The sequence below is a fragment of the Schistocerca serialis genome, chromosome 8 (genome assembly GCF_023864345.2).
Source record: "Schistocerca serialis cubense isolate TAMUIC-IGC-003099 chromosome 8, iqSchSeri2.2, whole genome shotgun sequence".
Classification (NCBI taxonomy): Eukaryota; Metazoa; Arthropoda; class Insecta; order Orthoptera; family Acrididae; genus Schistocerca; species Schistocerca serialis.
The window spans coordinates 496,390,419-496,417,842 of NC_064645.1; the positions used below are offsets into that span (position 1 = coordinate 496,390,419).

Below are 27,424 nucleotides of genomic sequence, written 5' to 3' on the forward strand. Positions count from 1 at the left end.
GCAACAGGAATTCCACTGTTAAATGCAGAGGAGAGAGCAGGTAAGTGGAAAGAGTACATTTAAGACCTCTGTGGGAGGGGGGGGGGGGGGGGGGGGGAGGAGGACTTGTTTCATGACGAGATAGAAGAAGAAATAGGAGTTGACAGGGAAGAAGTAGGGGATCCAGTATAAGAATCACAATTTAGAAAAGCTTTGGATGACTTAAGATCGAATAAGGCAGAAGGCAACGATACCTTCCCGTCTGAATTACTAAAATCGATGGGGGTAGTGACAAGAAAACGATTATTCACGATGATGTGTAGAGCGCTCGAGACTGTCAATATGCCACCAGACTTTCGGAAAAACATCATCCACACAATTCCGAAGATTGCAGGAGCCGGGAAGTGTGAGAATTATCGCACAATCAACATAATAGCTCATTCATCCAAGTTCCTGGCAAGAACAATTTGCAGAAAATGGAAAAGAAAACTGAGGTTCTGTTAGATGATGATCAGTTTGGCTTTAGGTAAGGTAAAGGCACCAGAGAGGAAGTTCTGACGTTGCAGTTGATACGGGAAGCAAGAATGAAGAAAAGCCAAGACACATTCATAGGCTTTGTTGACCTGGAAGAAGTATTCCACAATGTCAAATGGTGCAAGATGTTCGAAATCCGGCGAAAAATAGGGATAAGCTAAATGGAATGATGGGTAATATACAATGTGTACAAAAACCAAGAGGGAACAAGAAGACGGGAAGACGAAGAAAGAAATGCTCGGATTAAAAAGGGTGTAAGTCAGGGATGTAGTCTTTCGCAGCTAGGTTCAATCCATAACATCGAAGAAACAATGACGGAAGTAAAGGTTCACGAGTGAGATTAAAATTCAGGGTGGAAGGATATCGAAGATAAGATTCGCTATTTGACTTTCTTATCCGCAGTGGAAGTGAGGAAGAATTGCAAGATGTTCCGAACGGAGTGAATAGTCTAATGAGTGCAGAACATGGATTGAGAGTAAATCCAATAAAGACGAAAGTAATGAGAAGTAGCAGAAATGAGAAGAGCGAGAAACTTAAAATCAGAATTGGGTAGCAAGAAGAGAACGAAGTTAAGGAATTCTGATAGCTAGACACTAAAATAATTAATGACAAAGTGCATTCCTGGCCAAGAGAATTCTACTAATATTGAACAAAGGCCCTAATTTGAGGAAGAAGTTTCTGAGAATGTACGTTTGGAGCACAGCATTGTATGGTAGTGAAACATGGACTGTGGGAAAACCGGAACAGAAGAGAATCGAAGCATTTGAGAAGTGGTGCTACAGAACATTGTTGAAAATTAGGTGGACGGATGGCGTAAGGAATGAGGGTGTTCTCCACAGAATGGGCGAGAAAAGAAATATTTGGAAAACACAGACAAGAAGAAGGGACAGGACATGTGTTATGACATCAGGAAATAAGTTGTATGCTACTAGAGCAAGCAGCAGAGGGTAGAAACTGTAGAGGAAGACAGAGACTGGAATTCATCCAGCAAATAATGAGGACATAGGTAGCAAGTGTTACCTGCGAAGAAAATGTTGACACAGTAGAGGAATTCCTGGCGGTCCACATCAAACTGATAGCTCAAAAAAATATAAAATAAAAAAACTCTTCAGAAATTGTAGCTCGGGCCAAAAAGAATATTGGAGACGTTCACGATGTTTAATTACATCAGAATTCAAATGACTATCCACAGCGGAGGGTTGGAATAATAAAAGCTGTAGTAAACAGATCGAAGAGAATCTATGGACTGAGGACTAATGACGTATCTTGACAGCACTTTGATAAGGAATGGTCATTCTTCCTCTGACACGAAAAGATCTCAGTGGATTCAGCCCTAAGGGAAATCCAGCAACTTTTTGCTGTTAAAATGTTATTGGCTCCATAGGAAATGGAAAAATGGAGTATGTCTGTTATACATGAAATCTACGTCGAAGATTCAGGAATGTCTTAGGTCGACCACGGATGGTTATTAACCGCTATAAAAACTAGGGATCTATAGAATATTGTGTAGATGGCAAATGTGAACGTGGGTAATGCGAACAGAACGGTGCAGGAACGAACAGAGGAACTTGAAGGCAGATAATCGAGGGGGGGGGGGGGCGGGGGAGGATAAATCCTCTAAGATTCTGTATCATGTGAACCAGGGCCTCTCGGCCACGAGCGGGTACTAAAACCGAGAGATGTTTGAGACAGGTAAACACCTCAAAGATTTTAACTGACGTTTTTTGTTTTGTTTTTGGTACGCTATCGATTTCGTTCAACTGAACTTCGAAGTCCTATGCCGTCTCTTAACTAAACACAGATGTCATTGGCAAATTTTAGTTTTTGTTTCTTTCCGCTGAACTTTATATCCCTTTCCAAATTTCTCCTCGATTTCCTTTCTGGTTTCTCCATGTACAAACCGAAAAACATGCGGGACAGGCTGCAATCCTGCCTGAGTCCGTTTTCATTTAGTACCTTCCTTTCACGTCTTTCGACTTTTACAATTGCTGTCTGGTTCCAATACAAGTTGTGGATAACGTTACGCTTCCTGTATTTTATCTCTGAAATCTTCCAAATTCCATGTTTACTCAATCTACAAATGCTGTATATGTAGTTTTGCCTTTCATATTTTTCATTTTAGGTAAGTCGCAGGGAGAGAATTGCTTATCGTGTTCAAGAGGAAATATTCGCTCATGTAAGCGACGAAACATATTACGACACACGTAGAAATTTGTGCAAGTGTTTACGATCATCTTCATATCTGTTCATTTTAATCGCTTCAGTACTTAACTCGTTGTCTCATCTTGCAAAGTATTTTAATCCCTTCGTACACCGGTCGTGCAACGCTTAGAAAACAGTGCGCCTCCCTCCCTCCCTCGTGACGCAACAAGTAGCTGGATGCTGTGGCTTGCGCAGTACGCGCGATGCGCGTGTAGGAAGGCGAGAGATAGCGAGCGCTGCGCGGCAGCTGCCTGCCGCCGTCCCCAGGGAGACCGGCCCACTGCTGCGGCCGCGGCTGGCGCTGCAAAAACCGCCGCCGCGAAGCAGATAGGGCCGTCCCCATCACCTGTTGACAGCTGCGGCTCGACGGGTCCTCACCAGAACAACCGCTGCGGTTTGGTGTGACACAACGCCCACACTTCACAACAACCGGAAGAAATGTCGAGCTTTCTCGGAAAAAAAAACCCATGGGGAATGAGGATTGTTACTGCATAGCTACTAGTAAATTTTTAGAGGCAACTAAACCTTCCTGCGTAATTGCTTATTCGGCTCGGTATGTGGGTCCTGTCCAGCAATGAGCACAAAATAGCAGCAGCTATTATGCGTCCGTCGTCTTGTTCGATATGCCAATACTTAACGTCTGCTTTAGTTGCGGACACATTAAACAGCACGAAACCGATCAGCACAAGAGCAAACTCTTTTTCTGAATATTGGGGTCGTACAGCTATCGCGTGACTCCTTTGACGTCAAAACACTGTTTCTCTGTGCTTCGACCTGAGAATAAAGTAACTTGAAAACTGTCTTGGGAAAGGCAAGGACTTCAAGGCCATAGAAGCTACATTTAACACTGGGTACGAGGTGTCTGAGAAACGTAATGAGACTGACAATTCTCTGAGCGATCTGGCAAAGCTGTGTTGTTCTACTTGTGTAGATCACCGTGATCGTCCCTTTCACATGCTCAGTCCAAGTTTCAGTTCCGTGCAGCCATCCTGTGATTTTTGGGAGCGCCATCGGTTACTAAAATTGAACAGTGGAACTTAGAGCAACGTTATGCCGTCAAGTTTTGTGTTGAACCTGGGGAAACTGCGAGTGTGACCTGTGAAAAGTTGAAACGGGCACATTGGGAACATTCATTATCAAGAGCACAAGTTTTTCGCTGGCACAAATCATTTTTGGAATGCAGAGAACACGCTGGAGATTAAACTTGCTCATGGAGATCGTCAACTTCAAAAACCGATGAAAACGTCGAACGTGTGCGTGCTCTTGTGAGATCACACCGACGTATAACAATAAGGATGATGGGTGACCTGTTAAACACTTTCACAGTACATCAAATTTTGACCGAAGTTTTATACATGTGAAAGGCGTGCCAAAATGGCCCATGTCACATGATCATTTCCGTCACGAAATTTTTTACCTCAGAAGGCTTTCCAGTTGCTCCATAGCCCCCTATTCATCTGATCTGACCGAGCGAGGTGGCGCAGTGGTTAGCACACTGGACTCGCGTTCGGAAGGACGATGGTTCAATCCCGCCTCCGGCCATCCTGATTTAGGTTTTCCGTGATTTCCCTAAATCGCTACAGATAAATACCCGGATGGTTCCTTTGAAAGGGCACGGCCGATTTCCTTCCCTAATCCGATGAGACCGATGACCGCGCTGTCTGGTCTCCTCCCTCACAACAACCCAACACACAACCCATCTGATCTGAATCCTTGTGGACTGTACTCTTTTCCCGAAATTGAAAAATTATTAAAAGGACGTCATTTTGGGTCTCTGTAGAGTATTCATAAGAATGTGACCGACATTTTAAAAGGCCCGCCGGCCGAAGTGGCCGCGCGGTTCTGGCGCTGCAGTCTGGAACCGCGAGACCGCTACGGTCGCAGGTTCGAATCCTGCCTCGGGCATGGATGTGTGTGATGTCCTTAGGTTAGTTAGGTTTAACTAGTTCTAAGTTCTAGGGGACTAATGACCTCAGCAGTTGAGTCCGATAGTGCTCAGAGCCATTTGAACAATTTTCTTTTAAAAGGCCCTACCAGCTGAAGCCTGTTACCAAGACTGGGAACAACGACTCCGTCGGTGTATAACTGCCGAAGGGGGATACTTTCAAGGGGACAGTATTTTTGTCTGAAATAAATAAAAACTTTGGTGAATAAAAAAATCAGTCTCATTACTTTTCTCGCACAGCTCATACTTTTAAGTTGTTTGTGAGTGTCTGCTCACATGGATGGGCCTGAGGTCTAACGGCTAACGTTCCATGCAGGTAAAGGCGCACATCCACAGGTTGTCCGTACCTACTGTCAACAACAAATCCGACACGGTTCGTGAATCCACAGGCAGAACCGGAAAACAACAAAAAGTTGATTAAGGAAAGACAGAAAGGGAAAGCCCTTCACTAACAACGGAAAAAAATGACTTCTCGAAGTCAGGCGGAAACGACGGAAACAAGCAGCATTCTCCTCTTTCATGTGCTCGTGTAACCATAGTCTGCAGACCAGTGTTCACGGTCATAGTACTTAGTGAAATAATAACTGTGAGTCCACACTTCGATTTTATATTGTGTGAATTATGTCGGTAGGAAAGTTGTGAGACTTTGTTCCTACTGTAGTTCGTAGTTAATTGTGTAGCACATTTACTTCTTAGTGACTTTTAAAGGCTATAATTATCTAAATTGTATTTTGACGGACGTTATGCTAAAGCATTGTACTGATCACTTATGTAAACAAATTATTATTATCAGGAAATTAAAATATCTTATATATTTTATGGTAATTAAATAATTTATTATTATTATTATATTAAGACATTATACATTTTATTGTTAGTATTATTAACATACGAGGGGCGTTCAATAAGTAATGCAACACATTGTTTTCTGAAAGCAGGTTGATTTTATCCAGAATTCCAACACACCATATTATTCCTCACCCTTTTTGCTACAAAACCCTGTCTTTCAACACACACTACGTCCAGTGCGACGGCCTTGAGCCACCTTACCGGAAGGCCTGTATGCCCGCACGGTACCACTGCAGTGGTCGACGTCGGAGCTGTCTTGCTGCATTAGTAACCTCTCCACCATCCATTTATTGCTTCCTGCAAACTGCATCCTTTATTGGGATGGTCTTCTGTTAGGCGTCATGGAACTCAGCGGGCATGCACCTTTGATGAGTATCCTATCTGGTGGACGAGACTGACAGCACTACCAGCAGAAACGTCCAGTTGTGCATTGGCCTGTCTGATTGTGACCCGTCGATCACCTCGAATCAGTGTGTCCGCACGTTCCAACGTTGCAGGAGTCACAGCCGTGTGCGGCCGGTTGGCACGCGGGAGATCTGTCATGTTTGTGCGACCTTGATGACAGCCATCTCGCCCAACGACACACCGTGCTTTTGTTCACTACCGGGTCTCCGTAAACGTTCTGCAAACGCCTATGCGTATCTGCAATGTTCTGGTCTTCCGCCAAAGGAAACTCAGTGAGTCTCTCTGCTTAGAATCCAGTTCCGTTACAGACGCCACTTTGGAGGCTACGTATAGCGCCGTCTATCGAAACTTCACGAAACTATAGGGACTGAAGCGGGAATATTCCACGATGTCCCATAACAAATCCCGCATTTTCCAAACCGAAATTAGACCGGAAAAAATATGTTGCATTGCTTAGTGAACGCTCCTCGCTTGTGGCACATTAAAATTTGGAATAAAGGCAAGTTATATTTTTGGCGCTTTGTTTGGTGGAGGGGGGGGGGGGGGGGGGGGAGGAGGGAGGAGAGGACACACAATTCTGGAAGAGTGCCTCGCCTGTGGATTGTCGTGGTGACTGAACCGTAAATGACCGAGCGAGGTGGCGCCAGCGAAAAGACTTTGAAATAGTATTCCAAAGGACAGACTGTGCCCTACACTCATACGCCATGATCTAATGACACTTCTGTACATTACTGCTTTCGAATGTTCGAAATATTTCTGAGGCGCATGCGGTGTTTATAAACACACACACACACACACACACACACACACACACACACACACACAGAGGCAGAGCGTGTGTGGTCAGGGTTCCAGGCTGGAGCAGACGAGCCACCCGAGACGGGACGAGCGCAGAAGGCGAGCAGCCGTGTCCGGGCATTCCTCACGTGCTGAGCCAACAGCTCGCTGGCCTGGCCGGCACGCGCGCTTCGCAGGTGGTCCCGCCTCGACAGTGGCTCTGACTTAACGGCGCTTTTATGTTAGACAACAACAACAAGAGGGGACTTAATTAGGGCTTCTGAACCGATCTTACTGCGCCATTGCCATTACTATTATTTGCAGGGTTAATCCGGTTTCAGTAGGACTTGGTAGTAACATTAAGGTGATGCCGAGATAGTAATCAGGAGATTGGAAGAGGACGGATTCCTACTCCAACAACATTGTTTTATCTGTTAAGATGTCACAACAATATAGAACAGCGGAAAAATGCTACCGTTTCAGCACAAAAGAGACGAATATGCACAACTTTATGAAAAGTGGGGTACCAGCTGCCTCATAGCACCTTCCTCAGCACCTTTCAAATTTTTCGCAGAAATATTGGCATGCGAACATATTTGCGTTCTTTTTAACATGCAACTCACTTCCCACTCCTGCAAGCTCCCCTAACTAACTTGCTCACACACGTTTGTCCGTCGCTGTAAGTCTCTCATGCTCATCCGCTCCCAATCATCCATTCTCACTCACTCATTCGGCCCAAGTCACTATCATTCTCTCTTTGTGTCTCTCTTTGTGTCGCTGTCTCCTGTGTCATAGCCACTGTCGTTCTCGTTCTGTCCTACTACTAATGTCTCCTCTCACTCTCGCTACCTCCTTCTCTCTTCCTGCTGCTGTCTCACTCATTCCTTCTCACGGCTGCTGTCTCTTCTCAATGCCACTATCTCTCTCTTCCCCATTTTCATTGTCATAGACTATGTCTCTCATTATCATTGGCTCTCACGCACTTCCACTTTCTCCTTGACTTTATTCCTCTCCCACTGGCACTATCTCCATCACTTTTTCACTAGCATTGTTCTCTCACTGTCTACTGTGTTCCACTGCCACTGTGTATCTCTCTTTCTCTCACACTGCCATCGTCTCCTTCGCTCTTTCTATGCCACAACCACTGTCCATTACCTTCTAATATTTATTATTTCTCCTTCTCTTTCCCACTGCCACTGTCTCCTTCTCTCTCAGCATAAAAAAGCGCTAATATGTCCACATGCCAATATTTTTGCGAAAATTTTTAAATGTGCTGAAGTGTAGAATGAGGTAGCAGGTATCGCTCTTTTCAGAATATTTTTAATAAAGAAGAGCACATTCGACTTTTTTGAACTCCAATTGGAGGATTTTCTCGCTGGTTCCTTTCTCTTCCCTGCCACAGCAGGACGTGTCACTCATATGAAATGGACTTCTAGTCCAGTAAAATTTTGATAGTTCACTTCTGTGAAATTGAAATAACGCAAAGCAAATTTTGCACCGCAGATCGGATTTTATATACATAAAAAATTTCATGTGCTTCAGTAGTGCAACGTGGAGTTTGAGAACCTTTCTGATGGTAACGGAGATATTTTACATCACTTTTCTCTGCGCTAAGTCACTTTAAATTGCAGTTCATCACGAATATACTCATCATAAATCAGTTTATTTAATTGTTACGTGCATATATTACGTGTACGAGTAGGGTAACTTTGAACCTCTGTATCTGAGAAAGCACTCTGTCTTCAGGCCACGAGTGGCCTACCGGGACCATCCGACCGCCGTGTTATCCTCGGTGGAGGATGCGGGTAGGAGGGGCGTGGGGTCAGCACACCGCTCTTCCGGTCGTAAGATGATGGATAAAAATATCAAGAAAATTTTCAGTGTTATTCGAGATCGGGATTTTAGGAATATATCGTAAATATTTCAGCCATTATTTGTGCTTAGACATCTTGAAATCCTCGACTGGTTTTTGTTCCACTGGTGACGGCGAAAATATAGTAAAAAATCTCTTTTTGTGGGCGGGGATTGCGAGGAACCGCTCATGAAATAATGGTGCCTGCATAAGCCCCATCATCCCATCAAGCCCAAAGTAGTCCACATCAATTGAAAAAAGAACAAAATTATTTACTCCATTTGCCTAAGCAGGAGGAAGTATGTAGTATACACAATTTGACTCTGTACTGTAGGATAGCGACACTAAGACGATCCTTCTGTTGGGTATACAAATAATCCCTAGCCCAAGAACAGTCCAAAACATTTGACTCCACCTTTTCATCACCAATAGAAACCGAGGTATGAGCTCCGGAAAATCGTGTTCTCATGCACGGCGTTTTGGAACATATTGGTAAGCATGTCCTTGCATGCTTACCGATGTAACAAAAAGTTGATATTCACCCTAATACCTATAAGTAATCTGAGGTTAATCTATTGTCGTCCTGAGGTACATCTGAACACCACAGTTTGTTACTAGACATGTCATACCCGCTGTGATATTCCCTTACCTTTTTCCAACCTTTGAATTCTCCTGTGCAGCCTATTGTACAGTGACGTACAGCTTACCATGGACACCGAAGGATCTATCAATGACATACGAGTATTTGGTTATACACATGTAACTACGCTCCATTTTAGGCTGTTTCCTGGAACCAGACTAAATGGCACAATTTAATTTGATGGTCGCACATTCTATACTTTTAGTATCTATGACATGCTTATAGCTTGCACCATACTCGAGACTCCGTGTTCCGCGAACAGTGCAAGGCGGAACTGAACTGCCCAAAACCAATACAATTTTAATAAAATACAATACTGGCTGGCCGAATACACATTTACTCGTATTTTCGTGTTGCAGGTTAAGAGGCCGCGGACTGAAGCGGACAGTGACACTCCAGAGCGGAGTAGGTAAGTACACCTGTACCATTAATTATCAGCGCATACTTCTTCTCATCTGCACCAACGACTACCCCTCCACCTCCATCTCAACAATCGACACTAATATAGGTGCTTCTGTGTCTTTGTACATTGTTGCTGTTTTCACATTTACCGCTAAGCTGGAGCACGTTTTTTATATAACGAGCGATGTCCACACAGCGAGGCACATGAGTTTATCGAACTATTTTATAATCATATCACCTTCGGAGAATAAATTGTGATGCGGGCACTGATGTTTCATACGACTAAAACAACGTTGCGAATGCAACCCGTTAACCATCTAAATTCCACAAATCTGTAACTCGAATCTGTAACTAGATAACGGGGACTTTTCTGGTTTTTTTGGGGGTGGGGGGGGGGGGGGGGGGGGGGGGGGTAGGAGAGGAAGGGCTCATCAATCTTCTGACTGGTTTGATGCAACCCACCACGAATTCCTCTCTTGGGCCAAGCTTTTCATCGAGAAGTAGCAACTGCACCCTACATCCTCAATTATTTGATGGATGTGTTTCAATCTTTTGTCTTCCTCTGCAGTTTTTACCCCCTACAGCTCCCTCCAGCACCATGCAAGTTATCCCCTGATGCTTTACCAGATGTCCTATCGTCTTGTTCCTCCTCCTTGTCAGTGTTTTCCATATGTTCCCCTCCCCGACGATTCTGCGGAGAACCTCCTCATTCCTTACCGTATCAGTCCACAAAATTTTCAACATTCTTCTGTAGCACCACATTCAAATGCTTCGATTCTCTTCTGTATCGGTTTTCCCACGGTCCAAGTCTCATTGCTATACAATGATGTGCTCCTGATGTACATTCTCAAAAATGTCTTCCTCACGTTAAGACTTATGTTTGATACAAGCAGACTTCTCTTGGCTAGGAATGCCTTTTTCGCCAGTGCTAGCCTGCGTTTCATGTCACCTTGCTGCGTCCGTCATACGTTATTTAGCTGCCTAGGTTGCAGATCTCCTTAACTTCGTCTACAATTGTAATGTTAAGTTTCTCGTTGTTTTCATTTCTGCTACTTCTTATTACCTTGGTCTTCGATTTACTCTCACAAGGGGAGGCCGCCAATTGTGAAATTCAGATTCGATTCATACTGCGCATAATAAAAGCTCATGGGCAGAGGTGTAATGTGGCAAAGCACCAAGATGCACTTCTCAGCCGTTGTCGAGAAAATCGACATTTAAAAGAAATCGTTGCGGTGAAATACTCTCTACGATTAATAATTTTCTACAGCGTCGTGGCGCAGCGTTAAGCGCTCGGGTTCGTAATCCGAAGGTCGCCGGATCGAATCTCGCGCCATGCAACCTTTCTTTTAGTATTTGTAATTCAAATGTATATATACACACACACACACACACACACACACACGCACACACACACACACACACACACACACACACACACACACACACACACACACACACACACACATATATATATATATATATATATATATATATATATATATATATATATATATATTATTATTATTATTATTAGCGAATGTCCCCATGGGAGAACGATAAGCAGGTGATTAACATTTCTTAATGTTCTTCTTATTTCCCCAGTATTTCTTCATTGCCTCCCCAAAGGCCTTCTTCCTTTCTTCGGTCCATTTTGGTCGGACAGGTTTAGATTCCGTCTCTGGAGTAAACTTCCACTTGTCGATTTTTCTTCTGAATGTATCCCGGTCTGATGTGTTTGTTATGTCAATTTTTGCCTTTTTCAAATCCTTCTTAACTTCAGTTACCCAGGGTATTGTTGCCTTAAGTGATGTCATATAGTCCAATAGACGTTTAGTTAACCTGTTTCCAGGTAATCTGTCTATATGTCCATAAAACTTCATCCGCCTCTTCCTGATATCTGCCTCGATGTTTGATATTTTTTCGGTTGTCTCGGTAGTCTGCAGCCTGTATCCATCTTGTGTGTATCGTGGTCCTAGGATTTTTCTAATAATTTTTCTCTCTACTTTCTTAATTTCGTGTAAATCTAATTTTCTATTCAGGGAGAGTGTTTCACTTGCATATGTGACTGTTGGTTTGATGACTGTGTTGTAGTGTCTGATTTTAGTGCCTTTTGATAGACATTTCTTGTTATATATATTTTGAATAAGTCCGAATGCTTTCTTGATTTTCTGTAATCGGTTTTTTTGTGCTATTTTCTCAAGTCCTGTTGGTTCAATAACTTCACCGAGATACTTAAAGTGCTTGACTCTAGTTATTTCACCATACTTTGTTTTTAGTTTCGAAATATCTAATTTTGAGCAGATGAATTCTGTCTTCTCAAAGGAGATTTGCAGGCCAACCTTCTCAGCACATTCTTTAAGTGTCTCAATTTGTTTTACTGCTGTTTCTTCACTGTCAGTTATAATTGCCAAGTCATCTGCAAACGCTAAATAAGGGATGTTCAATTTTCCTTTACCTCTTCCTAGTTCAATTGGCTTCCAAAAGCTTTGTTTCCTTAGCGTTACTTCCCACTCTTTCATAACTTTGTCCAAAACTATATTGAATAATAGTGGTGAGATCCCATCTCCTTGTCTTACTCCTGTTTTAATTGAGAATGGTTCCGAAATTTCCCCTCTGAATTTAATTTTTGATTTGGTTTCTGTTAGTGTTTGTTCAATTAGTTTTCGGGTTTTAGTGTCTAGGCCTCGTTCTTCGAGAATGTGACATAGAGACTGTCTGTCTATGGAATCGTATGCCTTTTTGAAATCAACGAATGTGCAGATTATTGGTTTTGACCTGATTGCTTTAATCTTTAAAATAGTTTTAAGGTTGAATATCTGTTCCGGGCATGATCTATTAGGACGAAAGCCTGCTTGGTAGTCTGAAATTGTATGTTCTAGTTGTTCTTGTGCCCTCTTTAGGAGACATGCAGATAGAATTTTGTAGGTAACTGGTAAAAGTGAAATGCCTCTGTAGTTGTTTACGTCTGATCTTTCTCCCTTTTTGTGCAATGGGTGAATTAGTGCACACTTCCACTCCTCTGGGATATTTTCTGTCTGCCAAATTTCTTTGATGATGCTAGTGATCTCTTTTAACGAATTTGGACCAAGGTTTTTCAGTAGTTCAGCTACAATTCCATCTTCTCCCGATGATTTATTATTTTTGAGTTTTCTAATGTGACTATAAATTTCTTCTTGAGATGGTGGTAGTGAAGTCTCATTCGTGTGTTCTGGTTGTAATCTGGGGAATCTTGTACTTGGTTGTGGGCAATTTAGGAGTTGTGAGAAATATTTAGCTAGTTCTTGGCAATTTTCTTTGTTAGTTAGTGCCAATTTTCCATTCTGTTTCCGGAAGCAGAGATTTTGTGGAGTGTATCCTTTGATTTGATTTGCGAATATTTTATAAAAATCTTGAGTGTTGTGGTTCTTAAAGTTTTCTTCAATTGTGTTTAGCTGTTCATTAAGGTATTTTCTTTTAGTTTGTCTAAGTATTTTAGCTGTTTGTTTTCTCACTTTGAAAAATGTTTGTTGTGTGGTTTCTGATTTGTCACAATTGTAATTTAAAAAGGCTTGTTGTCTCTCTTCTAATGCGTTATCACAATTCGAATTCCACCATGGATGCTTGGGTATTTTCTTTAACGGAATCAAATCTCTTGCTTTCTGTATAATTTTCGTTCGGAAATCTTTCCAGTTGTTTGTTGGTTGTTTATCCCATGCTTCTGTAATTTCTGATTCCTTGATATTTTTCAAGTCAAATTTGGGAATTAGTGGTGATTTCCTTTGGCGTTTCCTTTTTGGAGTGAATTTAATTTTAACTCTGGTAAGGTAGTGGTCAGAATCTATATTTGCCCCTCTGCGGACTTGAACGTCGTGTATTTCTTTCTGGAAGTCATAGGAGATCGCAACATGGTCTATTTGAAATTCACCAAGCTGAAGGTTTGGTGCTCTCCATGTTTTTTGTTTCTTGGGGTCTTTTCGAAGTGAGGTTGTCACGATTTTTAGGTTGTTTTGCTGACATAACTCGATGAGTCTCATGCCGTTCTTGTTTGTGAATTTGTGTGCAGGGTAATTACCGACTGTTTGTTTATATTTCCTCTCTTTGCCAATTTGCGCGTTGAAATCCCCTAGAAGAATTTTTACATCCTCCTTTGGAATTTTGGACATTTCAGTTTCGAGTTTTTCCCAAAATTTTTCTGTCTTCTCCGGTTCTTTTTTGTTGGCAATGTTGGTAGGTGCATGAACATTAATAAATGTATATATTTTGTTGGTGTGCTTGATTCGCATGGTCATTAGTCTGTTACTGATTTGATTCATGTCTATAACAGAGTCAAGGGTGTCCTTATTTACAATAAAAGCCATGCCAAATATTGCAGCTCCTTTGCCAATTTTCTTGTCTGTTTTACTTTTAAAGATACGGTAATTGTTGTAGTCTATTGTTTCTGAATCAGTGAATCTGGTCTCTTGGAGAGCAAGGATTTGAATTTTCTGTTTGTTGAGTTCTGTTGTAAGATTATGAAGTTTGCCTGTCTGAATTAGTGTCTGAATGTTAAAAGTGCCAATAAATGTATGGGACTTTCGTGGACGTTTACTAGAGAACTCCGACTTTCTCTGTCGTACGAGCCCAAGCTCCCCAGAATCCGATAGCTTGGTTGTCGCCACAGGGCGAGTGGATTGGCCACCTGGGGTAATATTAATTTTACTTGTACGAATCATACTGCTTGTAATTAAGTTCCAGCTAATGCTGGGTAGTTAGAACCAGGGATTGTTAGTTCCTGGAGCTTGGTGTTCAGCCGCACCTCACATGGTGAACAGACGCTGGCCAGAGTACCGGTGGTTGCCACACAGACGTGTCTGGGCTTTTCAATATGCTTTATCTTGTTGATAATGCTTGCCTCTTCCGCCAGTTCCGCCGTACCGATGATCTTCATCTCCGTCTTCACTACCGTTGAGGTCTTCGCCGTATCCCTGGCAAGGGACCCTCACAAGGTACTATCACCCGGGCCAGGTGAACCAAGGTTTTTTTACGAGGTGTTACTCCTCCCCCTCCTCCTTTTACAACCGGGCTTGGGACCGGCTTAGGCGGAGTTATATATATATATATATATATATATATATATATATATATATATATATATATATATATAATTTCCAGCAATCAGTTGCAACAATTATGCATATAACAAGTTGTTGAAAGTCGTTCGTCGTGGAAAAACTGGCGACTTCGAACATCATTATGTTTTCCGCAAACAAAGTTGTATTTCACAAATGTTATTAATTGTCTTCATAATGTTTACCACGTATAGTTAACGGAAGACGTAGAAACGCTTCCGAAACGAATACGTATAGTGTAAGTCAAACGTTCGAATTAGAATAGAGACCCCACGAACACACATTTGCTGTGGCAGGTATGAAATATAAACTCCGTTACTCGCTCGTTAACTTGAAGGACAGATGTTGAATGGGCCGAATCGAGCCGCCGCATAACAGCGTAGTTGCCTGCTAACTTCGAAAGACGGTAGATGCGGTCCCTAGCGCAACGTATAACATCGTCGAAAATCAGTGCGTACGTGAGAACTTTGGTACATCCTGTTAAACAAACGGAAAAATGGAGGCGGTACAATTGGAGAGCGATCCGGGCCCTTCGCATGAAAGTGATGTGATCGAAGAAGATTCTATACACAGTGAAGTGGCGAAACAACAATTGAAAGCCGGCCGGAGTGGCCGAGCGGTTAAAGGCGCTACAGTCTGGAACCGCACGACCGCTACGGTCGCAGGTTCGAATCCTGCCTCGGGCATGGATGTGTGTGATGTCCTTAGGTTAGTTAGGTTTAAGTAGTTCTAAGTTCTAGGGGACTTATGACCACAGCAGTTGAGTCCCATAGTGCTCAGAGCCATTTGAACCAACAATTGAAAGATGCGTTGGTGTATTTTGAAAGCCTCCTTCGTAACAGTAATCGCATCGCAGCAGAACCGTCATCATAAATCAACGAAGAAGCCATGGTAATTGGGGAAATGCTCGCCGAAAAAACCCTCGATCATGATGAGGAAATGATAGACATTAATGGAATCGACGATAATAATGCCTACGAAGACGTTGAAACGAGTCCCAAGGCCAACGAATCATCAGACGAATACGAGCCGGACGATAAGAAAAAAAAGGGTACGACTATATTTCTCTGGATTACAAAATTAGAGCTGTCAATCTGGCCAAAGAACATCCAGGCAGGAGTCTCAAAACTCTACAAAAACAGGGGTGTTCTCGTTTGACAAATATGGGCTATTTATCCAGGTCGGAAGAGCAAATCAAACGTGGCGGTAGCATATTTGATAAATATTGTACGATTGATTCATGGGTGCATGATCGCTTCGTATAAGCTCGACAAAACTTCCAGCAAGTTACTACCAGAAACCTGCAGCAGTGGGCCTTGGGCGCTGCAAGTCCGTTCCCAGGTTTCAACTTCAAAGCTTCAAAAACATGGGTCACCGAATTTAAAAAGAAGCATGGGATTCGGCAACGGATAATCACAAAATTTGTTTCACGGAAAGAGACGGCTACCCAAGACGAAATTTTGGCCGCAGCGGACACATTTCGGATCCAGACGCGAATGTTGATAACTAACTTCGACATAGATTTCATAATTAATACTGATCAAACAGGTACGTAAAGAGCTGTTCACAAATGTCATATGACATGATGATAGAATATGATAATCTGATATATGATAGACAACACAGATTTCGTATATTTCTTATATAAACGATATTTTTATATTTTGTTTGTCAGGGTGCCAGTACCAGTCCACGTTCTACAGAACTCTCGCCGAAAAAGGGTCATAGGCTGTCCTGGTAACCCCACACGACATGAACAAGGTGACGCCTTCGTATACGGCACAATATTCAATCACGATGTCTGGACGAGTCTTGCCTCTTGTTTTCGTATGCCTCCAAGAGTCGACAGGTACGTTTGGACCCAGAGTACAGAAGATAGTCGACGAGTACGCCAAGAAGTATACCAACGTTGTTATTACATGCTCCAAATCCGGTAAACTAACAACGGGTTTGTTCATGGACTTCTTGCGTAATGTTTCGCAACCATACGTACAAAAGAAAGGATTTCTCCTTCTGATCGACTCTTGGAGTGGGCAAACGAACCCGGCGTTATACGATGAGATGTTCCAGGACGATAAGAAGTTACCAACGTGCACTATAAAAGTCATTCCTCCAAAGTGCACTCCTCTCGTCCAACCGTGTGACGTGTATTTTTACCGGCAGGTAAAAAATTTGATCAAGCGCCTTCAAAATTGTGCTTTTTTAATCGAGCGAAACCGTGACATCAACTCCAAAGACACTTGTATAAAAATTCAATCGATCGTCCACCACCAATTGTCTTCTTCGATTTTTGTCGATATGATACGATACGCGTGGTATGCATCAAACCTGACGAACAATAGAACAATTTTTCAGAATATCAATCAGGTGTGTTTCCCAACAGATAATTTAAAAAACAATTGTTCTTGTAAAAACGCATCGATGTCGTGCTGTTTTCTGCTTTCCATGTTTCTATGATAACTATCACTCCGGTTCGTGCGATACTCCAGCTACTTCTGGTCACTTATTGTTAATTATGTGTGCGAGTGCATACCGAACTTTTCAATAAATTGTATCCACTTGAATATTATTTGTGATATTGTGTTTTATTTCAAGTATTATTTTTCGTGTGTGTATATATATACATTTGAATTACAAAAACAAATAACAAAAAAAAAAGTTGCATGGCGCGAGATTCGATCCGGCGACCTTCGGATTACGAACCCGAGCGCATACCGCTGCGCCACGACGCTGTAGAAAATTATTTATCTTAGAGAGTATTTCACCGCAACGGTTTCTTTTAACTGTCGATTTTCTCGACAACGGCTGAGAAGTGCATCTTGGTGCTTTGCCACATTACACCGCTGGCCATGAGCTTTTATTACGCGCAGTATGAATCAGAACTGAATTTCACAATTGGCGGCCTCCCCTAGTCAGTCCATATTCTGTATTCATTAGACTATTCATTCCATTCAACACATCCTGGAATCCTCCCTCACTTTTACCGAGGACTGCAATGTCATCAGCGAATCTTATCTTTGATAGCCTTTCACCCTGAATTATTATCCCACAGTTGAACCTTTTTTTTTATTTCCCTGATTGCTTATTCGATGTGTAGATTGAACAGTAGGGGCCAAAGACTGCATCTCTTGTCTTACTCCCTTTTTAATCCGAGTACTTCGTTCTTGGTCTTCCAGTATTATTGGTCCCTCTTATTTCTTGAACATATTGTATATAACCCGCGTTTCTCTGTAGCTTACCCCTATTTTTCTCAGAATTTCGAATATCTCCCACCATTTTACATTGTCGTACGCTTTTTCCAGGTCGACGAGTCCTATAAACGTGTCTTGATTTTTCTTTAGTCTTGCTTATGTTATCAACCGCAACGTCTGAACAGCCTGTCTGGTGCCTTTTTTACCTTTCCTAAAGCCAAACTCATCGTCATATAACACATTCTCAACTTTTTTCCACTCTTCTGTATATTATTCTTGTCAGCAACTTGGATGCACGAACTGTTAAGCTGATTGTGCGATAATTCTGGCACTTGTCGTTTCTTGCAATATTCGGAATCGTGTGGATGATGTTTTTCCGAAAGTCTGATGGTATATCGCCAGTGTCACACATTCTACACGCCTTGATGAATAGTCGTTTTGTTGCCCTTCCCCCAATTGACTTTAGAAATTCCGATGGAATGTCATCTACTCTTCTGCCTTATTTGATCTTAAGTCTTCCAAAGCTCTTTTCAATTCTGATTGTAATTCTGGATCTCCAATCTCTTCCCAGTCGACTCCTGCTTCTTCTTCTATCACGTCATCAGACAAGTTTTCCATTGCGTAGAGGCCGTCAATGTACTCTTTCCACCTGTCCGCTCTTTCTGCATTTTAACAGTGGAATTCCCATTGAACTCTCAGTGTTACACTCTCTTAATTTCACCGAAGGTCGTTTTGACTTCCTTACGTGCTGAATCCGTCCTTCTGACAATCATATGTTTTTCGATGTCTTCACATTTTTCATGCAGCCATTTTGCCTTAGCTTCCCTAGACTTCCTATTTATTTATTTCCTAAGTGACTTGTATTTCTGTATTCCTGAATTTCCCAGAACGCTTTGGTACTACCTTCTTTCGTCTCGAGCTCTTTTCCTTGAACTTCTACTCTTCATCATTACTAAATTGGTCCTGGGTAGGCCTTGCACTCCAATATCTGATTCGGAATCTCTGCCTGATCGTGATGTAATCTAACTGAAATCTTCCTTTTTCTCCCAACCGTTTCCAGATATACTTCCTCCTATTGTGATTCTTGTACAGAGTATTTGCTACCACTAACTGATTTTTGCTGCAGAACTCCTTATGTCTTTCTCCTCTCTCGTTTCTACTATCAGGCCCATATTCTCCTGTAATCCTTTCTTCTGCTCCTTGCCCTACAACTGCATTCCAGTTCCCCATGACTATTAGATTTTCATCTCCCTTTACGTACTAAATTACCCGTTCGGTACCTTCATATATTTTCTCTATCTCTTCATCTTCAGCCTGCGATTCCGGCATGTATGCCTTAATTATTGTTGTTGAGCTTGTTTTGCTGTCGATTCTGATGAGAATAACCCTATCATTGAACTGTTCACAGTAACTCGTTTTGCCCGAATTTCTTATTCACAACGAATCCTACTCCCGTTATACCATTTTATGCAGCTGCTAATATTATCCTATACTCGTCTGCCAGAAATCCTTGTCTTCCTTCCGTTTCACTTCACTGACCCCCACTATATCTAAACTGAGCCTTAGCATTTCCCTTTTCAGAATTTATAGCTTCCGTACCACGTTCAAACTTCTGACATTCTACGGCCTGAGTCGTAGAACATTATTATTTCCGAAATTTCATTCGTCTGCATTGCTTGTTTCTTGATTTTGCGATTTATTTCCGTCAGTGTATTTTGCTGTCCATGAAGATCGAGTAACAACAACACATGTATCACATAATTAGCTGTTACTCTCAGTATTTCTGCACTGTCTGATTCTAGAACGGATGTCTCTGATGTTGGGACGCCTTACATTTCTGGAGGAGGTAAACAGTTCGACTCTCACTGTGGACAGGGATGTATCGTACAGTTTCTGTCTGGAACATTGTGCTTTCAAGACTGTCCTAGATCAGAGGAAGATTATGGTGTAACGTCCTGTCGACAACGAGTTCATTACGCAGGTCAATAAAAAAACTTTTTTTAGACCTGAATGAAAAATTTCGACCTTTACAAATTGCGGTCATAGAAAAAGAAGCTGTTATAGTATTTTTATTGGCTCTAGTTTCTGAAATACACAATAATATAGTATCAGCGATATGCAACGTTTAACTGTATTACGAGGGGGTAATGAAAAATAATTCTTCCGAATTTTGTATTGTGTTCGCAATATCGGTTGAGATATTACATGTCGTGCACATTACTCGGTCGACTTTCACGCTTCTCTGACGCAAGTTACAACCCTCTGCCGCTAGAGGGCTCCGAATCGTAGCGTATAACATGGAGATGTGTAATGTAACTATGTCGGTGCGTGAGCAACAGCGTTCCATTATCGACTTCCTGAAAGCATGAATTCGAAAAGTGCCTCCACACGTGGAGCCACCCTCTCCTTTAGTATCACAATGCCAGACCACACACGAGCGCTGCGACATCTGTACAGCTGTACAGTGCGACACCTTGGAGTCACACAGTCATGGATCATCCTCCACACATTCCCGACTTTCCACATCCGACTTTCATCTGTTTCCAAACGCCAAAGAACACGGTCGAGAACTACACTATGACAGTGATGAAGCGGTACAAGCAGAGGTGAGGTTGTAGCTCCGTAAACAATGTACATTGTGCAGTGACGGTATAAATAAACTGGTCTCTTGCTGAGAGAATTTTTTTCGTCTTCAGGGTAAGTATGTTCAGAAATAAAGAGTTAGATATGAAGAATAAAGGTATAGAATGTTAATAAAACCTGCATCACGTAGTCACACAATCAGTTCGTACGTCTGCTTAGTTGTTTGTGCACGTGTTAATGATGATTCTGGCTTGATATAGCACACTACAAAAAGTATAACGCAAGGCCACAACCAACGCACAATACAAATGCAGCTTGCTCAGACAATACCACTGGTGGACACACCCAGCCACTCACCATAACAAACTTCCACATGATCATCACTGATCTTATTAGACGATAAACCTTCAGACAAAGAGAGAATAGAATCTTTTGACATGTGGTACTACAGAAGAATGCTGAAGATTAGGTGGGTAGATCGCGTAACTAATGAAGATGTACGGAACGGAATTAGGGAGAAAACCTATTTGTCGGAGAACTTGACTAAAAGAAGGGCTTGGTTGATAGGACACGTTCTGAGACATCAAGGGATTAGAGACATCAAGGGATGTGGCTGGTAAAAACCGGTGAGGGAAACCAATAGGTGAATACAGTAAGCAGATTCAAAAGGATATATGTTGCAGTAGCTATTCGGAGAGGAATACACTTATACAGGACAGATTAGCATGGAGAGCTGCATCAAACCAGTCTTCGGTCTGAAGGCCACAACATTAACAACAACAACGACGGCATACTGAACTAATCCGTAACGAAACGTGCCGCATTTCTTTGGATCTTCTGTGCCTCAGCTATTAATCGGTAGAACGAGGGTTTCAGAAACTACCTATAAATTATATTTACGGCGTACGATTCCTCCGACAAATGTAACAGCCTAGTGTCTGGCTCTCCTGAAGTATGTATAGCGTTTACTCTGGGATGCCCGACGTGTTTAGTTTATGTGCTGGGAAACCTCACTCCAGGTACAAAACTGCTCCTATATTCCATAAACCCGTATTTTACTTACTAGCAGACGGTGCGGAAATGCTCATTGTCCATCTCCAACGTTTTCATATAAAATGGTAAATTTGCGACATCAGGGCACATGGTGTTTCAGTGCAACGATCATAGTGTAAGTGCTCAGGTGGAAAAGGACCTCGTCAGCATCAAGAACATATGCCACTTTCTACGCCGGAGTTAACTGTGTAAAGTGCTAAGCGTTTTAACATCTCCACACACACACACACACACACACACACACACACACACACACACGCGCGGAAATGGTAATGATAGGATGCCGCAAATGCGTGGTACGCCTATTTAATTAGCTCTAAAACCGTCGGAAGACAACATCCGACTAAAGTATTAGATCAGTCGAGGTGTGCCTGTATAGTTATAAAGTAAATGCAATGCTCTTTATTCACACAAAGTAATGAGTGCTACCGCGAGAGCATCTCAAATTGATTCTATATTTCGCGGATCCAGAATGTTTTTGACAACGTTCCACGCAAGCGGCTTCAAATCAAATTGAAAAATGGCTCTAAGCACTATGGGAATTAACATCTGAGGTCATCAGTCCCCTAGACTTAGAACTACTTAAACCTAACTAACCTAAGGACATCACACACATCCATGCCCGAGGCAGCATTCGAACCTGCGACCGTAGCAGCAGCGCGGTTCCGGACTGAAGCGCTTAGAACCGTTCTGCCACAGCGGCCGGCATCAAATTGCTTATGGATTATCATATCAGCTGTGTGACTGAATTCGTGACTGCCTATCAGAAGGGTCACAGTTCGTAGTAACTGACGGAAAGTCATGGAGTAAAACAGAAGTGTAATCTGGGTGTTACAGGCCCTCTACCGTTCCTAGTCTTTGTAAAAGATTTAGGAGAGCAGTCCTCATAGATTGTTTGCAGCTGATGCTGTCGTTTACCGTGTAGTAAAATCATCAGAAGATTAAACCCAATTGCAAAATGATGTAAACAGTATATATGTATGGTGCGAAAAGTGGCAATTGACTCTAAAAACTAAACAGTGAGGCCATCCACATGAGTACTTAAAGGACGTTAAATTTCGGTTACCCGATAAATCATACAAATTTAAAGGTTGACAATTCGACTAAATACCTAGAGAGTACAATTAGATTACAATTACGAACAAGTTATAATGGAATCATCGCACAGAAAATGTTGTGGGAGAGGTGAACCAAAGATTAAGTTTTATTGGCAGAACACTTCCAAGATGCAACAGATTTACTAAAGACACTGCCTATACTTCCCTTGTTCGTGCTCTTTGGGAGTGGTGCTGCGTGGTATGGGATCCTTAAACGATAGGATTGACGGAGATCGAAAAAGTTCAGAGAACTGCAACTCGTGCTGTAGTATCGTGAAATAGAAGAGACTGTGTTCCGGAAATGATACGCTAGTTGTGGGTGGCAATCATTAAAACAGACGTTTTTCGTTGCTGCGAGACCGTTTCAAGAAATTTCAGTCAGTAACTTTCTCCTCTGAATGTGAAATATTTTGTTGACGCCTACTCCCAGAGGGAGAAATGATCATCGTAATAAAATAAGAAAAATCACAGCTCATACGGAAAGATTTAAGTGTTTGTTTTTCCCACACGCATTTCGGGAGTGGAAAGGTAAAAAAAGGTAGAATAGAGTTTAATGTCCAGTCGACATCTAAGTCATTAGAGAAGGTGCAACAGGTCTACTAAAGAGGCTGCATGCACTACTCTTGTCCGCCGTGTACTGGGGTATTGCTGTGCGGTTTGGGATCCGCATCAGGTGGAACTGACGGATGATATCGAAAAAGTTGAAAGAAGGGCAGCTCGTTTTGTATTATCGCGAAGTAGGGGAGATAGTGCCACAGACGTGACACGAGAATTGGAGTGGCAATCATTAAAACAAAGGTGTTTTCCGTTGCGACGGGATCTTCTCATGAAATATTCAATCACCTGTTTTCTCCTCCGATTGCGGAAACATTCTGTTGGCACCCAACTACATAGGGAGAAATGATCATCACGATAAAATAAGAGAAATCAGGGGTTGCACAGAAAAATTTAAGTGCTCATTTTTCCCGCGCGCCGTTCGAGAGTGGATCGGTAGAGAGACAGCTTGAAGGTGGCCCATTGAACCCTCTGCCAGGCATTTTATTGTGAATAGCAGAGTAATCATGTAGATGTAGATGTAGGTGGAACGGCAGAGAAATAGTCTGAAGGTGGTTCGACAAGCATGTAAGTGTAAACTGCTGAGCAGTCAGGCAGATGTAGATGCTAATTTCAGTATTAATTTGAGGTGGAATTTATTGAAGGGTAAGTGCCTCTGGAAGACACTGCGAAGTGTATCCTTAAGTACGAAGAAAGTAAACGAGATTCATAGAATTTTAATCTAAGAGTAAACTTCATATTAGTATTATTTGTAAATTTACAATTAATCGTAACAAAGGAGTTTATAATTAATCGTAACAAAAGATGATGAAGTATACAACGATAGCATTACCCTCACCTTGACGCCAATTTTGACACTAGGAATGACGAAACAGCGGTGAAGCAGGAGGTGTTTAAATGTAAAGAACACAAACTAATGGAAAGTGCCTTGTTCTGAATTTTTAGGAATACGGATGCTTCTGAAATTTAACGTATTTCCTTACGTTGTTCATCAGTGTAGTATTTAAGTTCACGTGGGAGTCACGACATCCTATTTTCTCATTTCACTCCGGTCTTTCACATTTCTTTGGTCGACATTGCGGAAATTTTCATTGTTTATGTGGCTACAGATTTTTCACCTTTAATCGACAAACGGATAACGAAGTTAAATTAAGCATTTTTGCTGTTTTAAGAATGTGACAGTAACTATGTTCAGTCTGATTTTACGAACTTTTAATTGCGTGCACCATATTTTGGCTGAAGTGTATCGACTGTCTGGCGTCGTAAGAAAGTGCACTAGTTCGTAATTACTGTTCTCTTAGGGCTCACCATCCACTTGAAGACACTGCCTCATAGCGCGCATATATATACCAGCTCGGTTAATAACGACCAGTGCGAGATATGAGGGGAACGAAGATGGTCAGCAAAAAAACCGTTTCGTAACCGCCGGCCCGTCAGGCTCTGGCGTTGCGACATGATGAACGGTGCCTCTTGAGAAAACATACTCAAGTCCCGCTGCCCGCTCAGAGACAACGTCATTAACAATGACGGCTTCGTTTTTGCATCGCAGGACTGTTAGTTGCCCAGCAGTTCCAGGCAAACGAATTGCGTGCCAGTAGATGCTCAACGAAAATATCGTAACTTACTGCATATAAATAGGCGTAAGATACATTATTGTTGTTAGAAATAAATTACTTGAAACAGTAAGGAAGTAACCGTCAGAAGTGCCCTAAGTGCACCGACCCTATAAAGGGATGTAAGAAAATCACATTCCTGGGTGAGGTAAAGCGAGAGCTCCTTATGGAAGTACTCCTCAAACTCCAGTGTGAAATTCTGCAACGGAGATGTGTACTGTTAAAATTCGGAGAACGTACGTCCCAAGAAGAGTCAGGTGAAATATTACTTTCTTCCACATTCACATGATTAGTCTGTAATTCACACTTGAGTGTGTGGTAGCGGATTCATTACTTCACTTACAGGCTATATTTTAACATTTCCACTGCCGAGTAGCACGTGTGAAAAATGAACATCTAGTCTTTACGTACTCGCTTTGATTTCTCTTACTTTATTACGATGGTCATTTCTCTTTATGCAGGTGGGAAACAACAAAATATTTTGGCATTCTGGAGAGATAGTGGGTTATTGCAATTCCGCGAAAAGATCTTGCCACAACAGAAACCCTTGTTTTAATGATCACGCATCAACTCGCGTATCATATCCGTACTCTCTCCCCCCAATTTGGAAATAATACAGAACGAGCTGCCCTTCTTTGAACTTCTTTGGTGTCCTGTGTCAGTACTATCTTGTGAGGATACCATACCGCACAGCAGTACTCCAGAAAGCGACGGAAAACGCAGTGTAGACTGTCTCTGTTTGTTGCGTCCCGTAGGTGCCAACGAAATGCATTTTCTGTATAGTGGTTCCAATTTAAGTTTGTTTTTAGTTGTAATCCATAAGTATTTTATTGAATCTATAAGCTTTAAATTTGTATTATTTATCGTGTAATGAAAGTTTAACGGAATATTTTAGTGCTAATGTGGGGCACTCACACGTTTAGGACCAAATGCCATTTCTCGTACCATGCGGATATCTTGTCTAAAGCATTTTGCGATTACTTGTGATGATTTCGTTAGACGTTAAATTACAGCATCATCTGCGAACAATCTAACAAGACTACTCATAGATTGTCCCCTAAATCGTTTATATAGTTGAATTTTCTCATTTTGGGAAGACAGAAGAAGCTGTCTGTTTTACTTGCTAAAAACGTTTTAAAGCCAAGATCACGTAAATATTTCTGTATTTAAAACTACCAGTTTCGACAGACTTCGCAGTCATCTTGAGGTTTTAAAAATCTTTTTGTTATTGCGTGAGGTTCAATTTAAAATGAACACGTTTCATAACAAAAAGATTTTTTAAGACCAGAAGTTGACAACAAAGTCGGTCGAAACGGGTTATTTTAATTAAAGAAACGATTTTGGCTTTAGATTGTTTTTAGCTCGTTTGTATAGGTTAAGAACAGAAGAAGGCATAGAACACTTCCATGGGGAACCTCAGATATCACTTCGGTTTCACTTCCCATCGAATACTACGAGTCGTGGCGTGTCAAAGGAAATCACGAGTCCGGTCGCACAGCTATGAAGTTACTCCATAGGCATCCAATTTTTTTGAAACTGCTTGTGAGGAACAATGTCAAAAGCCTCCTGGAGTATAGAAACATGGAATAAACTCGAGATTCCCTATCGATAGCACTCATTACTTCGTGCGAAAAATGAGTCAGTTGTGTTCCATAAAGAGGATATTTTCTGCTTACATCCTGATCAAGTGTCAATAGATCGTTTTCTTCGTGGTATTTCACAATGTTAGAACGAGATATACCTCCCAAAATCCTGCTACAAATCTACGTTAATGATAATTCAACGGATTACTTTCATTTCCTCTCTCGTGTTTTGATGTGAACTGTCCACTTTTCCAGTCTTTACTGTCACCGAGGCAGAACCAGCTTTCATCCACCCTCCCCTCCAATGAGCACTCGCCTGACACCACTGAAGACGCAAATAGGAGTGGTTTGTTGTCAGTGGAATGCACGCTACAGGGCATCTGACTCGGAGCTGTCCTTGAAGTAACCGATTTGTTAACAATTCGTTGTGTCACTGCGGTGCCATCTGCTGCTCAAATTGCTGCTGCAGATGCAGTGACGACGCGCCAGAGCCATACGCCGTACGCGATGGTATTCCTTCTCGGTGGCCGTCCAGAATCCGTTGTTCTTGCGACCGTACGTTCACGTGACCACCGCTGCCAGCAGTCATGTATAGTGGCTACATTTGTGCCAAGTCTTTCTATAATATCGCAGAAGGAACATCCAGTTTTTCGTAGCCCTATTACACGGCCTCGATCAAACATAGTGAGGTGTCGATAATGGCGTCTTTGTCGCCTTTAAAGTATTCTTGGGCAACTCACCATGTCCAGTCTCCAATCCCAAAGAAAGCAGGTGTTGACAGATGTGAAAATTACCGAACTATCGGTTTAATAAGTCACAGCTGCAAAATACTAACGCGAATTCTTTACAGACGAATGGAAAAACTGGTAGAAGCCGATCTCGGGGAAGATCAGTTTGGATTCCGTAGAAATGTTGGAACACGTGAGGCAATACTGACCCTACAACTTATCTTAGAAGAAAGATTAAGGAAAAGCAAACCTACGTTTCTAGCATTTGTAGACATAGAGAAAGCTTTTGACAATGTTGACTGGAATACTATCTTTCAAATTCTGGAGGTGGCAGGGATAAAATACAGGG

At 42.0% G+C, this 27,424-nt stretch overlaps 1 protein-coding gene across 4 annotated transcripts in view; it reads left to right on the plus strand.

Annotated features, from left to right (window-relative positions):
• Nucleotides 1–27,424, plus strand: part of LOC126416805 (eyes absent homolog 2) — a 763,097-nt gene that overhangs the window by 588,101 nt on the left and 147,572 nt on the right. For all 4 annotated transcript variants that reach the window (XM_050084676.1, XM_050084679.1, XM_050084675.1 and 1 more), the window contains one exon: nt 9,543–9,592. In XM_050084676.1, coding sequence (XP_049940633.1) covers nt 9,543–9,592 — 50 coding nt within the window. The remainder of the gene's footprint in view (nt 1–9,542; nt 9,593–27,424) is intronic.